General features: G+C 39.9%; 1 protein-coding gene across 1 annotated transcript in view; it reads right to left on the bottom strand.

Annotated features, from left to right (window-relative positions):
• Positions 1-16,407: 16,407 nt before the first annotated feature.
• Positions 16,408-17,990, bottom strand: part of alkbh5 (alkB homolog 5, RNA demethylase) — a 29,250-nt gene continuing 27,667 nt past the window's right edge. Inside the window, exon 4 of the mRNA XM_048609301.1 lies at positions 16,408-17,385. Coding sequence (XP_048465258.1) covers positions 17,190-17,385 — 196 coding nt within the window. The 3' untranslated portion in view covers positions 16,408-17,189. The remainder of the gene's footprint in view (positions 17,386-17,990) is intronic.

The raw sequence follows: 17,990 nt of genomic DNA, 5'->3' as shown, positions 1-17,990 counted from the left end.
AGTGTTATTCTTTTCGATTTGATTTATTACTGTCACATATACATAGATACAGTGAAAAGTTTTGTTTTGCATGCGTTACAGGCAGATCATACCATGCATTACGGAAATAGAACATGGCTGTAGAGAAGACGTACAAAGAGCAAGGTCAACAATAAATAAAAACCAAAAGAACTGCAGATGCTGTAAATCAGGAACAAAAACAAGTTGCTGGGAAAGCTCAGCAGGTCTGGCAGCATCTGTGATGAAAAAATCAAAGTTAACATTTTGGGTCCAGTCACCCTTCCTCAGAACTGACGGTAGCTAAAAAAACAACGTTGATTTGTATGCAGAAAATAGGGGGGGTGGGGTAAGGAGTAAATGATGGGATAAAGGATAGAGCCCAAAGAGAGAAAGAGTAGTTGGATAGACAAAGGAGTTGATAATGATCTGGCTGGTAGGGTTAATAGCTGTTAATGAGGACTGTTAGTGACTAACAATTGTAGTGTGTAATGGCAAGCTATGTGATATAACAAGGCCTGGTGTGTGGGGTAGGGGGCTGGGACATGGGAGAGTTTAGGCCCTAAAATTATTGAACTCAATATTGAGTCCGGAAGGCTGCAGGGTCCCCAAGTGGAAAATGAGGTGTTGTTCTTCCAGCTTGCACTGAGCTTCGCTGCAACACTGCAGCAAGCCAGAGACAGAGATGTTGGCCAGGAAACAGGGTGGTGTATTAAAGTGGCAGGCAACTGGAAGCTCAGGGTCTTTTTTGCGAGCAGAACGCAGACGTTCTGCAAAATCGTTACCGAGGCTACGCTTTGTTTTCCTAATGTAGCAGAGATCACATTGTGAGCAGCGAATGCAGTAGACTAGATTCTGGGAAGTGCAGGTGAAGTATTGCTTCACCTGGAAGGTATGTTCAGGCCCTTGGATAGTGGGGAAGGAGGAGGTAAATGGGCAGGTGTTACACCTTCGCCGGTTGCAGGGGAAGGTGCCATAGGACTGTGGGGGGATGTTGGGGTGACAGAAGAGTGGACCAGGGTATCCCGGAGGGAACAGTCCCTGTGGAAGGCAGACAAGGGATGGGAGGGGAACATGTGCTGGAGGTGATGGAAATGGTGCCTGATGATCTTCTGGATGTGGATGCTGGTGAGATGGTAGGTAAGGACAAGGGGAGCCCTATTGCTGTTGCGAGAGGGAAGAGAAGGGGTGAGGGCAGAAGTGCGAGAGATGTGTAAGACCAAGTTGAGGGCCCTATCGACAACGGTGCTGGAGAATCCTCGGTTGAGGAAGAATGTGGACATTTTGGAGGCTCCCTTGTCAAAGTTGGAATCAGAACATATGCGACGGAGATGGAGGAACTGAGAGAATAGGATGGAGTCTTTACAGGAAGCAGGGTGCAGGGGTGTATAGTCCAGGTAGCTGTGGAAGTCAGTGGGTTTATAGTGGATATTAGTGTCCAGTCTATCCCCAGAAATGGAAACAGATGTCAAGGAAGGGAAGGGAGGAGTCAAAGGTAGACCAGGTGAAAGTGAGGGCAGGGGAAATTGGAAGTGCCTCAATTTCTCTGTTCTCCTCACCAAATCAGACACTTGTTTTCCAAGGACATGGCCTCCTTGTTCTTCTGACCAAATTATGCCACATTGCCTGAGAATTGGCTGACAGACCAGAAGCAGACTGAAAATAAATGTGTCTTTTTCCCAGGTGGCAGGCAGGCACGAGATGTATGAGGCAGGAGTCAGTGCTTGGACCCTAACTATTCACGATTTTTATAAATTACTTGGATGAGGGAACTGACTGCAACATTTCCAAGTTTGCTGATTACACAAAACTAGGCGGGATAGTGAGAAGGAGACTTCAGGGTGATCTGGATAAGTTGTGTGCTGGAAAACACATTGGCACATGCAGTTTAATGTGTGGAAATGTGAAATTATACACTTAGGTGTGAAAAGCAAAAAGGCAGCGTGTTATTCAAATGGTGATGTATTGGGAAATGTGGATGTCCAAAGCAATCTTGATGTCCTTATACACCAATCAATGAAAGTAAACAGACAGGTGCAGCAAGCAATTAGGAAGACAAATAGTATGTTGGGCTCCAGAAACAGGGATGTCTTACTGCAAATACAGGCCTTGGTAAGACCACACCTGGAGTATTATATACAGTTTTGGTCTCCCTACCTAAAAGAAGATATATTTGCCATAGACGGAGTTCAATGAAGGTTCACTGGTCTGAAAATGAGGATAGCAAGACTGTCATATGTGGTGCAATTGGTTTGACTGGCCTGTATTCTCTAGGGTTTCCCCTGTTTTGGATGTCTAAATCCAAGTATCACAGACTCAGAACATGGAGTAAACCATTCAGGACTGAGATGAGGAAATATTTATTCACTCAGAGGGTGGTCAAACTGTGGGATTCTCTATCACAGAAACCTGGGTCACTGGGATATTCAGGAAAGATTGATTTTTTTAGATATTAAAGGCGTCAAAGCATATGGAGAGAAAGGGGAGACATTGAGATAGAGGATCAATCATGATCCTATTGAATGGCGAATCAATCTTGTCGGGCCAAATGGCCTACTCCTGCTCCTAATCTGTATGTTTTTATGTTTGTATCTCACTTGTCTATAATAAAGGTCATTTTTCTTTTACACACAGATCATTCATTAAGTTTACTGTCTTCTCGTATTTTACTGCAGTTTCTCAATTTGGTATTGTTTGCAAATTTTGAAATAGTACATCTGTTTTAAGGCATTATATAAATATAAGTACTCTCAATTTTTAAATGAACTTTTAAAATTAATATTGGTTTCTTGATTGTTATCCATGGACCCTTGCTGTTAAAAAAAACAGCATGAAGTTTTGTAACACCACCGCATAGACGTAAGCTCACCAGAACGTGTGGAACCTGCCCTGAGTTAGGAAGTCTTTAGTTAATTTTTTCAATTTCCTGTCCCTCTCTAAATTAGGTACCTCTCATACTGTCATATTGTACCTTTACATTTGAAGCTCTGCAGTACTTTGTTCAACTAGCCACTCAAGTGTAATTTTGCACAATGATGCTGTTTGATTGTAGCAGCATCAAGGAGACCAAACCATCTCCCTTCACAGTTATTGTCATGAGTTGTGTACTCAAATTGCAAACCCGTGCTTTCTTCATTCAGTTGTTGACTTGTTGCATATTTTCAGCATGTTCTGTTTTATTTGAATATTTGATGCTTTTATTCCCAACCTTGGGTAGCTGTTTTCCAGCCTGTTACCCACTTGGACATCAGTCATCAGTGATTTCACAGTAAACTGTGGTTTCAGGTTATCTCAGTGCGGTAGATAGTTGACAACGGATAACTGCTTCACAACACAGACTAACTTATTATAATCATTGACAGTCTCAGGATAATTACTCACTGATACATGTTGAATATAGAAATTGCAAAAACATTTATCACAATGTAAAAACCATACTCTTACCAAACTATAAGGCTGCTCTTTCATTAGAGACAGACAATTGGTGCTGGCTTTACCTGAGGGTAACCACACCTCAGTTAAGGGGAGAGGTTGAGAAGAATCCTGCATGGTAACCTCAGTCGCTGTAGGAATTGAACCCACACTGTTGGCATCACTGCTCTGCAAACCAACTGTCCAGCCAGCTGAGCGAACTGACCCCCTTCCAACTGATGGATATACCAATATAAGTGTTTTGATGAAAGTTTATGGACTTGAACAAATAACTCTATGTTTCTGTCTTAACAGTACCACTCAAGGAGGTTGAGTTGCTGTGGCAACATGCACTTTTAAATCTATGCTGTAGCTAGGATCTACAGATAGTAATGGCACAGACTCGAACTTTCTTTGTGTGCATTTTCAGAACTTTAAGAGAACCAACTTCCATAAGAAACAGCAAATAAGAATTAAGGCAAGTAGTCTGCAACTTTTAATTACTTGGTGAGTCAAAGTGTCAACGAAGTTTGCAGGCCCTGCTGTGAAAATGATTGGCAATATGAGACAGAATTATAATTTTTCCCAGTGTAAATTATTAGATAACAGTGTTGAGGGAAGAATGCTACAAGCTATATTGTATGCTGGACTTGAAAAAGGAGCAGAAAAGCCAACTTGGCAAAATTTTGAAGGTCTTGAAGATTCATTTTGAAACCCTCTCCCAATATTACTTATGAACGGTATGAGTTCAACATCAGAGCTCTGGAGCAGGAAGTATGTTGGTCAATATGTGACAGCACTGATACATTTAGATGGATCCTGGCTAAAAAGTTTGGTCAAAATACAAATGATCTAATTATAGATAAGATTGTCTTAGGTATAAAAGATCCCAACATGACAGCATGTCTGCTGAGGGTGCAGAAACTTACCCTCAAGTAAGCTATTGACTTGTACAGAAGCACTAAGTTGTCAATCATCAGTAAGAGAGTATTAATCGGAGGAAGGATGAGGCATAATGAAAAAAAAACTGAAATATTTGCAGCATGGCCAGCAGAAGATCAAGGCACGTGTACAGGATGTAAATATTGTGGAGAGCGCCACATAAAAGATAAGGAAACATGTTTAGAATGGGGAAAGCAGCACCAAAGAAGGACTTTTGTCCATAGATGTTTAGCTAGAGAGTAGCAAAGCAAGCTTATGAAGATGGCTACTGGAGAGATGTCATATGATGATTCTGATGAATCACTCTACACAATGCAACAACTCAATATAATGAGGTTGAAAGGTGACTAATGGTTTATGACAGTTAGAATCATGACTGTGGAAGGAGATAGCTTTTTGCAACATTATGAATTTCAAAGACCTAAGCAAAGTGATCCAAGTTGGTGACTTGAAAACCAAGCCCTTGAATGGAACAATGCTGATCCCAAGAGGACCAATGAAGCTAAGAGCCCATTGGAATGGGAACACAAAACATCTGCAGTTCCAGATGGCAGATGAAAGGCAAAATCTACTTATCTCAGCTACACCTTAGACTAATAAACTTACTTGTACCAGAACAGATTTGTAGTGTTTCACAGGCCACTAAACCATTGTCTGCTGAACAGACCCTAAAAGATTACTAAGATGCTTTTACAGGTCTCAGATATCTTCCTGATGCATATCATCTTGAAGGAGATGCGAGTGTGAGAACAACTCCACATTTTCCAATTAGAGTTTCAACTGCCCTCAAAACAGCCTAAAATACAACATAGAGGAACTGGAAAAGAAAGGGATAATCAAGAAACAACTCCAACAGACTGAATTAACAGGAGATAGAGAAAGAAAAGCTTGAAAACTGATAGTATAAGTAGGATTTCAAATAAAGTGCAAAGGATTTCAATAAAGCTTTAAAGAGACCTCCCTACCTCATGCCAACCATTGTAGAAATTCTGCTACAACTTTCCAAAGCTCTTTACCACCCTCCATGTAAATGATGATTACTGGCAAATGAAACTTGATGTAAGTCATATCTTTCTAACTAATTTTTGGATGTTGTTTAGGAGATACAGATGGTTGTGCATGCCCCTTGGCATTTCCAGTTCTCCAGAAGAGTACCTGAGCAGGAAGCATGAGTTAGTGATCTTCCCAGAGTAGAAGCTGTTGTGAATTATTTCCTAGTCAATGGATGTGGAGATACAATGGAGAAACCATCACAGACCATGGGCAAAATCTGGTGCAAACTCACCAGATGAACTTGAAGCTGAACAAAAGTTAGGCGCACTTGAAGACGCCTGATGTGAACTACGTAGGTCATGTGCTGACAGTAGATGGAACATGACACAATGAGAGATGTAGCACAAATTTAGCAACTAATAAATGTGAAAGCAAAGCAATGATTAATTGAATTTGTGACTGCTTAGCAAAGTACACAACTTCACTGCTAAGGACGTGCAATGGTATTTCGGCACAGAACAAGAAGTAGTTTTCACTAGAATCAAACAACTAATAACAACAATGGCAGTCAGGAGAAGCTGTGATGTCAACAATGAAGTCACCTTAAGGTATGATGTCAGCAAGACTGGACTTACAGCAACTCTTATGTGACAAGTCACCCCATTTCATTTGTATCTAGGATGTTAACATAAACTGAATGATGATATGCTCAGTTTGACAAAGAATCCCTGGCTATTGTCTTTGCTTGTGAGGATTTTAATCAGTACCTATTTGGGAGAGACAAACTGACTGTAGAGTCTGACCACAAACCACTTCAAAACATCTTCCTTAACCCATTTCTATTTGCTGCAAAATGTCTGCATAGAATGCTACACAGGCAGGAAAGTATTGGGTTTGATCTCTTGACCTTTGTTGAGGTAACCGATCTTAGCTGGAAGTCAGTACAAGCTGTTAAATAATCTGGTAAGGAAAAATATTTAAAGTTCCAACACAAAGAAATCTTTAAACTGGTAAGTGTTTCCGAAGATGAGTGCTGACCCGAAACATCAACTTTCCTGCTCCTCTGATGCTGCCTGACCTGCTGTGTTCCTCCAGTTCCATACTGTATTGTCAATATTTTAGTAATTAGCTCTGTTGTAAAGACCTTTGTGTGATGGGGGTGGATAAATGTCTACTTGAATGAATTTTCCACATTAGTATCAACATTTCAGTTAGTTCCTCGTTAATCTGAGCTATCTAATTCAAATTGCAAAAAGAAGTTGTCTGCTGTGTTATTTAAATTGCTTAACATAAATTCTTTGAACAAAAGCAACATTGAATTCAGGAGTCGAGGGCTTATAGTTAAAACTGTGATTTCCACTGGCTTCATTTACTTACTACTACTGCCATCTGTTGGTATCAGCTGCAAGTCAATATTTAAAATTCCAGCTGTCAGCTTTAATTCAACTCTAACAGGGCCAGCTAAACAGTTTTAGTGGAGACCTGGGATTATAGATTCATAGAATCCCTACAGTGTGGAAACAGGCCCTTCAGCCCAACAAGTCCACACTGACCCTTAGAGCATCCCACCCAAGACCCATCCCCCTATAACCCACCTAATCTACACATCCCTGAACACTATGGGCAGTTTAGCATGGCCAATCCACCGAGCTTGCACATCTTTGGACTATGGGAGGAAACTAGAGCACCCAGAGGGAACCCACACAGACAGTTTCCTGAAGGTGGAATTGAACTGAGGACCTTAGTGCTGTGAGGCAGCAGTGCTAACCACTGTGCCACCCAACTGGCCACTTTTGGCCAGTTACACAGTTCCAAACATGTTCCTCCCTCCGTGCTTTGTCCCCAGTGGAGCACTGAGTTACAATACAGTTAACATCCCAAAATTTCAGCTGAGGAAAGTAGTGTCAGGGATGGAAAAGGAAGAAAATATGAATAGCTAGCTGTCAGTGTAAGGGTACAGTAGAATGGAGGAGACAGCTGGTTGAGTTGGCTGGACAGCTGGTTTGTGATGCAAGTTCAATCCTTTCGGGTCACATCCCTACCATCAGCTGAGGTTACCATGAAGGTCTTATCTTTTTTCCACTCATCTGAGGCATGGAGATCCTCAGGTTAAACCATCACCAGTCACCTCTGTCTCATGAGAAAGCAGTCCATGTCCAGTAGGACTACAGTCACTTTACCTGTAACTTGCTGGATATAGATAATCAAAGCCCTTTCACTTGAAAGAAAACTGCAATTCAAACACTTGTTTGTTTTTTGTAGGTTTCATTTTAAGCATAAAAACTTGAAAGAAAACCCAACAGAAAAGCTCAGAGTCCTAGATAAATGCAGTTGGCAAAATAAAGGACTGGAAGATAGTGTCTAGTTGGAATTTCACTAAAACTCAATTAAACAAGTAAGGGGCTAAAAATGGGCATTGTTAAAGTAATTGGGATCCCACAATTACTCAAATAGCTTCAATCCTTTTCTAAATTCAAGCACCACTTGAGCAGCTATTTCAGGTTGGTATCCTCATGCAATAAAAATAAAGTGAAACACATCAGACTGGAAGTACGCAATGCGATCAGAAGTTTATTATTGAGCAGATGCTGCAGGAATCAAAGGTTCCAAGAGTTTTGACAGAGCAGTTACACTTGGCATTTGGTTCTTTAAGGATCTTCTTACGGTAGATATACTGCTTACAATCCCTCATTAGTGTTAATCTGAGGATTTATTAATAGTAAATGTGAAGGAAACCACACATTGTCTTAATAGAAAAGGCTCAGTCTTAGAGGTAAAAAGATTTGTTTATTATATAGCAAAGAGATAACAAGTTACATTAACTTGAGACTGCTTAACTATATTACACTTATTAAGTGATAAGGATATCACCTAAGAGATACCAGGCTAACTTAAGTTACATAGTTATTTACAATAAAGGTAAGACTAACAGACTAGAAAATTAAAATCAAATTTATAAACTGGGGAAAGCAGATTTTGCTAAGATCAGATATGATTTGGCCATAATGGAATAGGAGTGGTTACTTTTAGGTAAATCTGCGTCACAGTTTCTAGTTGCAGACATTATGTCACACTCTAAATATATGTGATATAAAAGTATGGATATTTACTCCCTGCTAATACCATTTACTAAAACTATGCAATTCATGTCACACTCTGGTGTAAAAAGTCATGGCTTTCCCCAAGAAAAGAGTTTGAGTGTCTCCAGTATTTTTTATTGCTATTCATTCATGAGATATGGGTGCGGTCAGCGTAACCATCTAAGTTGCTCTCAAGAAGGTGACAATGAGCTTCCTTCTGGAACTAATGCAGTCTATTTGGTACAATGCTGTTAGGGAGGGTGTTCCAGGATTTTGACTCAGTGATACTGAAGAAATGATATATTTCCAAGTCAGGATGGTCAATGACTTGAAGTGGAACTTGGGTTGTGGTGTTCACATATATCTACTACCCTGTTCTTTCAGGTGGTAGTGGTTGTGGATTTGGAAGGTGCTGCATAAGGAGCCTTGGTGAATTTATGCAGTGTCTTGCATATGTACAATCTACAAGACCCTGCGTAAATTCATGAAGGCCCTTTGCCACAAGGTATGAATCAGAGTTACATAACAGCCTCTGTACTTTTTTCACTATGTTCTTTGTTGCCATACATTCTGAGGTATTTGATGGGAATGTTGGCAGAATACATATCCAGTTCTGACCAAATGATAATCCCTTCAACTGGAGATGACTTTAATCTTCAGCTAATATGGAGATGATGGCTGTTTGTCAATGATTGTGACCTTGTGTCACATTTTGAGCACAGCCTTCAATGAAACATGGGCTGTTTTTCAAAAGCAATTGATAACTCTGAACTAACCATCAGCTTAACGGACACAGTCACCAACCACCATACGATAATGACTGTCACGCTCACTGTGGTAGTGCTCTGGAAATCAAGCCAATTTCCTTGAATCATCATAAATGTGAAAACATTAAATTAAACTGTCCAAAGTCCCCACTTTACTTGATGGACAAACCCAGATCAAATGAAAAGTCTAATCCAGTTTCTGCACTTTACAGGATAACAGCTATTTGTTGCAAACAGATCAATTTAATCAATGACGCAAAAGAAACACAATTTTCTAACTTATACCCTCTTGAACTTAAATTCTAACTCTTTCAAAAAGAAATCTGATACACATACAGGCACCCAGAGAGGCAAGACACAAGTAGTATCAACAAAAAAACAGTCAGTGAGCACAGTTTGGTGCCAATCTGAATTACAGGGAATGAGATGTTTTGCTTCAGTTTCCCTCTAATTCTTTTCAAACATTTGGTGACATGAACTGTGGGTACACTGACTCTGAACTTTACATTCCCTGGTTAAGGATTTGCCCTTGCAGTGTCTCTGAGAGCATATTTCCCCCTTTTTCATAGAGAGAGAGAGACAGACAGAGAAGGAAGGAAAAAGCTAGCTGCATACAATTTTCTTTCATTTCATCTACTTATATTTGGCGTTGCTTGCCTTCCAAAGCAAACACGTTTTAAAGAATAATGGAAAATCCATCTTTCTCTATCTGTATAAGGAAATCAATCTGTCATCCACTTGCAAGAATTTACTTTGTCTATCAGGCATAGTAATTAGCTTCAAATTTAACTTCTATTTCTTTAAAATAAAATCCTATCTAAAAAAGTTCTCCCCTTCAGCTTCCTGACTTTTTAAATGTTGTAGAATAAAATCAAAGGCTGAATAGTCATGAAATCAGAATACTTTTTATTTTACAGCATTTAAAAAGTGGTTATGGCTTCACCAAAATTACTTCAAAATTGTCCAAAATCAAATACACAAAGACCAGTTTTCAACCCTTTATCCAAGGAAAAGTATGCATTGAAGATTTGCTAGGCTTGATCCTGGGTTGAGACAAATGATACATGAGGGTTAGTACCCAGAATCAACCTGTCTGGTATAAAATTTAGACACATTCTGGCAGTTAACTGTCAATCAGCATTAATGGCCACATTCTCCATGGCAACTCCTCTAAAAGAATCCACTTGTCTAACAATCAGGAATCTTCTCTCGTGCAGTGAAAATGCTGGCGTGCCCCTTGAATTGGTACCCTAGAAAACTGTTCTGATGAAAGAAATACTAAAGGCTTCCACAAAATGTCTTTGTTTGAGCAATACTCAAGCCAGAATGAGGGAAATTAAGCAATGTAGAGATACTGCCAAAAGGTGAAGTTGAGGATGAAGGTCAGCCATGACATTGATGAATATTAGAGCAGGCCTGAAGCCATCTCCTATTTTTCATGTCCCATAGGCTCAGACTGCAGTGTCATGGTCCTTAGCAAACTATTAACTCCACATCCAGGACAGGCTGCAGCTTTCATGAATGCATAATATATGCAGTAAACAGTAAATAATTAAAATGGACAAAGTGAATGTAAATTAGAAGCAATTTTCATTTGGATGTTGAAAATTTCAATCACTGAGCAAAAGGGAGAGACAGAATGAAGTAGGCTTTCAGAAAGCACTGACAAATTTAAGAGAATCCAGTGGTGAGATTATGTAATAACGATGACATCAAGGGGAGTTTCCATGATAAATCTGGCACTTCTCATTATAATGAGAAAAACTGACCACAGAATGTGTAACAACACGAAGCAATTCCATCAGGATTACACGCACACAGGTTTCCATTACTGTAAAGACCATACCCTTTTTATTTTTCTGTACTTTTGATTATGGACTGAAATGGGGGAAAAGCTGTATTAAAGATTAAGGATTGTTTCACTTTTTAAAAGTGATCTGACACCCATTGTAAAGATCGTTTATACAGCTGTATGTCAAAGCATTAGTGGAAGCCTAGCTTGCAGACAAGATGGAATCAGGGGAATATACAAATGGAGATCTGGTTGGCAACAAGTGGCTGATTGATCTGTGGTTCAGTGATTGATGACAATGGCCTTCTGCCTATCATGAACTACAAGACTCGCTTCCAGGTAGCCAAACAGCTTGGAGGTGTCAATGTTTAGGTAGAAAACATTAGACCTCTGGAAAAGCAGCTGTTTGTGAGCTACAGCAAAAAGCATCTCAAGTCTGAAGGTAGCCAGTTTAATTCCTCTTTCCAATTGCAGTAAGCCGTGACTTTAAATTGATATGTCAAAGATCTTTTAGATGAGTCACACTGTGCTAAGTGTAAATAAGTGAATCTAGAGAAGGAAGAGAAGCAGTGTAAGAATCATCACAAGAAACCAAATGGACAGGAACCACTCAACTATCTACCCAGTCTTTCCCTCCACCCATAATACTTCTTTTCCTGGCTGCACACGAAAGTAGAGGGGGTTAAAATTTTAACTAGTGGAGCTATACATTGTTCATCTATCATTAGAATCTACTTATTTCTAATAAATAGTCAATCATTCTTTTAAAATACAGAAACCTAGTTCCTGCTTTGTCAACAACTTTAAATGACAGGCAAAGTAGCATATTATCCTTTTATAAAATCTTTAACTGTTCTGATATCTCCATTGATAGCAGGGCTTGACTTCTCGTCTGCTACCCAAATGAGATGTAATGTTATAGACAGAGATTTCTTGCATTTGCTTGTATATAGGGTTTGGATTATGGTTAGATAGTTTAGATATTAATATTAATTGACAGCTGTAGGTCAGTTGATAAGATCTATGCTCAAGCCAAAATCGCCAGGTTCTTGTCTGATTGCAGCACTTGAGGTCAATAATCAAAGTTGACACTGTGGCACAGTTGTTAATGATTGTTGTAGAATTGGGGGGTGACATTCTTTGAAACATTAAACCGAAGCCCATCTGCCCTCTCTGGTGGTCGCAGAAAATAGCTTGGAGCCATTTAAAAAAAAAGCTCCCCCTGTCCAATGGCTATTTATCCCTTGATAAACATCACAGATGTTATGGGATTTTGCTCTGCAGAATTGGCTACTGCATTTCCTACAACAATAACTTAACTTCACAGTCATATTGGCTGTATTCACTTTGCAATGACTGGGTGGTCATGAAAATGTTACATGAATGTGTATTAAATTTAAAAAATCAGCTTCGCATGGTCAGGAAGGAGGTCACATCTGAAGTCAGACACAGCCTGAATGAGGATATAGTATGGAGGTAGCATAGGAATTTGGTGCAGTGGAGAAGAGGTGCTTTTTGACTCCTAGTTTATAAGGTCTCTTTTTAAAAAAAAAAATAGACAGGGTAAATTGAAGCCTAGGATCAAGGTCAAGCACAAAAGTGTGACTTTACTCGAAAGACATAAATTCATTGGGTGGTAATACCTGCTAATTCAACAATTATAGGGCAACTTTCAGATTGAAGGTAAACAGGAGAAATATTTGTTACAAATTAAAAGACCAGTAGGAAACTTTTTAAAAAATAAATTAAGAGCTAAGTGAATAAAACAGACATGCAGGGGAAGGCAGTGTGTCGTGCCTGCATGATATGATGCTGGTAGATCCCACAGTGATCACACCTGTAGCAAGTGTGGGTTACTTGAGGGACTTCAGACAGATAAGCTGGAGTCTGAGCTTTGAAAACTGCAATGCATCAGGGAGAGCATGAGCGATGTGTTAGTGTGAGAGGCAGTCACACCCCTTAGTTGATTTCAAGGAAGTTAATCTATGAGGTGGAGGGGCAGTCAATCCAAGACCAAGGGTGCTGTACTTAAGGCAGGCCTTACATGAAACAAGACAAATGAGCTCAAGGTGCAAACTGAAACTGGCAGGTATTACATTGTGGGCTTCACAGAGACATGGCTGCAAAGGGGTCAATGCTAGGAACTAAATATCCATGGATACTCATCCTATTGATAGGTCAGGCCAATGTGCAAATAGGGCAGGGTTGCTTTGCTAATAAGAAATCAAATCAATATCAAGAAGCAAATGTAGGGTCACAAGGCATAGAACCGTGTGGGTCGAGTTGAAGATCGATAAAGGAAAAGGAGCCTGATGTGAGTTATGTACAGGCTTGCTAGCAGTAATGAGGACGTAGGGGCAGAAAATAAATCAGGAGATAGAAAGGGCATGTAAGAAAGGCACTATTACAATAATCATGGGGAACTTTAACATGAAGGTGGACTGGGCAAAACAGGCTGGTAGGGATCCCAAGAAAAAGAAACTTGTAGAATGTGTACGAGATGGTTTTTTGGAGCAATTTGTGGTACAGTCCACCATGGAACAAGTAATTCTGGATTTAGTGAAAATCAAAATAAAAACAAAAGTAATTTAGAGTAGCACAGTGGCTTAGTAGTTAGCACTGCTGCCACAGTGCCAGGTTCGATTCCAGTCATTGGCAACTGTCTGTATGGAGTTTGCACATTCTCCCTGTCTGTGTGGGCTACATTCCAAAGCTGTGCAGGGTAGGTGGATTGGCTATGCTAAATTGCCCATTGTGTGCAGGGTGGGTGGATTAGCCATAGGAAATGCAGGGATTGGGTTGGTCTGGGTGGGATGCTCTTTGAAAGGTTGGTGTGGACTCTGTGGGCGAAATGGCCTCCCACACAGTAGGGCTTCTAACATTCATTTAATGTGAAGATTAGTGGAAAGCCTTTAAAAGTCTGTGGAGAATAACTAAAACCACAATATGGTGGGGGGGGGGGGTAGATAAAATGAGAGTGTAAGCTAGCTAGTAATAAAAAAAAACTTCCAATTTTCCTTTCTAAAGCTATCTAAAAGATAAAAAAGGGGCAAGAGTGAACATTTTCCAGCAGTCCAATGAGGCCAGAGAAGTGGGCTAACACAAACAAATGGCTCAGGAACCAAATTGATACCTTGTATCAGTCTTCACATTGGAAGTCACCAACAGCATACCAGAACTTCAAGACAGTCAGGGTTAAGGTGGGAGTGCAATGGCCACCACTAAGCTGGTGCTGCAGGAGCCAAGTAGGTCTGAAGATTGATACCTCAACCTGGACCAAACAGACTACACCCTACGGTTCTGAAGGAAATAGCTAAGGAGACTGTGAAGGCACTGGTTGTAATCTTTCAGGTATTACTGGAGTAAGGGCAGGGCCCAGAGGACATGACAATGGCTCATATAACACTTCTATTTAAGAAAGGAGGGTGGCATAAGACAGGGAATTATATACAAGTTAGCCTGACCTTGGTTACTGGCAAGATTTTAAAGAGTCCATTATTAAGGATAAGGTTGACGAGTACTTGGAAGTGAATAGCAAGTCAGTATGACTTTGTCAAAGGAAGTTATGCCTGACAAATCTGTAAGAAGTCTTTAAGTCAGTTAGACTAAGAGCAGCCAGCGGACATTATCTGTTTGGATTTCCAGAAGGCCTTTGACAAGGTGCTGCACAAGAGGCTGCTAAATAAGATAAAGTGCCCATGATATTAAAGGCAAGACAAGACACAGGCATGGATTGAGGATTGATTGACTGGCAGAGGCAGACAGTGGGGATAAAGGGGTTGTTTCAGGATAGCAGTTGGTGACTAGTTCCACACAGGTCAGTGTTGGGACCACAATTACTCATGTTAACAACAATCTGGACAAAGAAACCAAGGGGCATTGTTACTAAGTTTGCAGATGACCCACAGGTGGAAGAATATGTAGTGTTAATGAAGCAGGGAGACTGCAGAAGGTCTTGAACAGGCTCGGGAGAGCAGGCAAAGATGGAATACAATGTGGGAAATTGAGGTTATGCACTGTGGTAGGAAGAGTAGAGGCGTAGACGTTTTCTAGAATAAGGAAAGCCTTCAGAAATCTGAAGCACAAAGGCACTTAGGTTAACATGCAAGCTCAGGTGGCAGTTAGGAAGGCAAACACAACGTTAGCACTCATTGCGAGAACTTGAATACAAGAGCAGGGATGTACTGCTGAGGCTGTATAATATTGGAATATTGAGAGCAGTTTTGGGCCTGGTATCTAAGGAAGAACATGCTGGTCTTGGAGAGGATCAAGAGTGATTTACAAGAATCATCCTGGGGATGAAGGGCTTATAATATCAGGTGCAATTGAGGACCTTGGACCAGCACTCAGTTGAGTTTAGAAGAATGAGGGGAGGATTTGTTTTAAACTTATAGATTACTGAGAGGCCTGGATAGCCTGGACATTGAGAAGATGTTTCTGTTAGTAGGAGAGACTAGGACCAAAGGGCACAGCCTCAGAATGAAGGGATGACCCTTTCGAGCAGAAATGAGGGATTTCAGCCAGAGGGTGGTTCATCTCCACAGCCCTTAAATGGCAAAGTCATTGAGTGTATTTAAGACATAGATAGGTATTTGATCATTGTGGGGATCAAAGGTTACAGGGAGAAGGCAGATGAATGGGTTTGAGAAACATATCAACTATGACTGAATGATGGAGCAGACTCAATGGGCTTAATGATCTAATTCTGCTTCTAAATCTTATGGTTCCATCAGAACTTCTCATTTCAGGCTTCAGGTAAATAGTCGGCTTTCACAATACTGCTTTCCATATTTAACAGGTGTTGGTACATAATAGCTGCAAGCACAACCTCTGATTACTATAGTGTAACAATGCAGTTAAAACACACAAAAAAAGTAGAAAAATAGAACTATTTGGAACATGTGAAAAACTATACTCCCAGGAAGCAGTTAATATACAGCAAAAATACTTGTGAAGTTAAGCAGATTTATCTCAATTTCCCTTCTTCCTTGAGTTGATGAGATCCACTCAACTGACCAATACCAATAAAAAGCTTTAATTATCAACCATGAGGAGGATCATGGCTGACCCAAACTTTCTTCAACCAATGGTTATCCAACCGAGAATGATTACAGTTAATTCCCATTTTGTCTTCAAGCAGTGTCATAAGCTTTTCCCCCCGCTAAAAATAGGCAACTAACACTCAGGAGCGAAATAATCCTTGTCCTAAGTTTCTAAGCAAAGAGGTTAGAATGAACTGTTGGTCAGTTTTAGAATACTTTCCATACTGTTTGGGCCTGGAGGCTTAGGTTCAAGACCCACCTGCTAAACAGATGTGTCAGAACATCCTTGAAAAGGTTGATCAAAAAACCTAGTTTGCATACCATTCATTGAATTAAAAATCAACTCAGAATTCAAAATACATTTAGACATAGACGTAGACAGGTTAAAGTGATGTGCTTTGCATTTAATCAAATTTAGCTTTTGTACAAGAAATAAAGTAAGCATCCAAGGTCAAAGACCCTGCAGACAGTCAAACTCTCCTTTTGACAGTTACCCAAATTAAAAGATTTTTTTATTTTGTTTTTTACATAAAATACCTATTTTCATTTACATAACTTTTTAATCATTTGCGTACATTTTAAACTGTCTTTTTCAGAACTGTACAATTTTGTTACAAGTCAACACAAGTGTGTCCTTCCTTCCCCTATACGGAAACAAATTTCTCAGTAAGAGTTCCTCAGCAACAATATATCTAATGTAAGTTTAGGGACTTTGCAACCCTAACATTGGAAGCGCTGAAGTTTGAAGAAGCACATGATACCATGATACAGTGGCTGCTTCTCATTTCAACAAAAAAAGTAGCTTCTCATTTTAAAAAGAAAAATTAATTAATATATTTTTAAACACTTTGTTTTCACACGCACAGAGAAGTACGTGTTATTTTTGGGCTTTAAATACATAAAACAAAGAAGGGAAAATAGGCTATACAACATTACCCAGTAACAAAGGTAGAATGAAACACAGAGGCCACCTGCCTGCAAACTAATGGCAATCTCCTGCCGTTTTCTAACCTCATAGTTCAATAAAATCCTTTTTTTCATTTTTTAAAAAACATTTTCCTCTTTGAATTTGCAGTTACTGTTGAGCTGTCCCATTTAGAACTGAGTAGTGCATTTTTGTCCATCAGCCTTCAAGTTAATGTTCCATTTTCTCTTCCCTTCCCAATCAGTGTCGGCGCATTTTAACTTTTCGAACTGGACTATCTATTCCTCCACCATCGTCACCCTCGTCATCTTCATCATCCACACAATCGTGCGTCTTTCTCCAGTAATTTTCTGCAGCACAGTCACTCCTCCTGCGGTGTTTTGGCAAAATCACAGATCGCCGATTCTCCTCTTTGTCCATCTCTAAAATTCTTGGCCTTTGAAAAGAAACAAGGCCCGAGTTATCATTCCACATCAAAACCCAGTAACACAGGCATTCAAATATTTAAGACATGTTTAGTTTTATAACAACTTACGTCATGAATTGACTATTCCCCGCAGGTGACCTGGTGGGATCTTTTCCATCTATATGAAGTCTTGCTTATTTGCAACGCATGTATCATGTACACAAGATTGTAAGATCCCGATAATGTAACAATCAAATCCAATCATCAACTCAGCCAACATTCCTACTCGGCTGCCAGTAATCTTTTCAGGGTAGCAAATCTGTAACATCAGCTGGCAAGTTGTTCCCCAACTCAGCTGAGACTGGCTATCTTCACAGTGGGTTCAAGCACCATTTTGGAACAGCTCAAACTAGGGTGACACTTCCTTGCATTCTGACTTAAAGGTGGTACCCTTGAAATAAGGAGTTAAAGAGGGCACTTATCTCCTAAACTGGGGACATAAAAGATTGCACAGTGTTTTTCAAAGGGGAGCAATAAGTTCTTCACATCTCAAAAGACTTTTTACTCTTCAACTAATTCCAATGAAACAGATTACATGGTTATACCTTTCTTTGTTGATTATGGAATCCCGCTGA

Source organism: Rhincodon typus, chromosome 21 (genome assembly GCF_021869965.1).
Source record: "Rhincodon typus isolate 14 chromosome 21, sRhiTyp1.1, whole genome shotgun sequence".
Classification (NCBI taxonomy): Eukaryota; Metazoa; Chordata; class Chondrichthyes; order Orectolobiformes; family Rhincodontidae; genus Rhincodon; species Rhincodon typus.
Note: the sequence above shows the minus strand (reverse complement) of the source record. Positions and strands in the feature narration are given on the sequence as shown.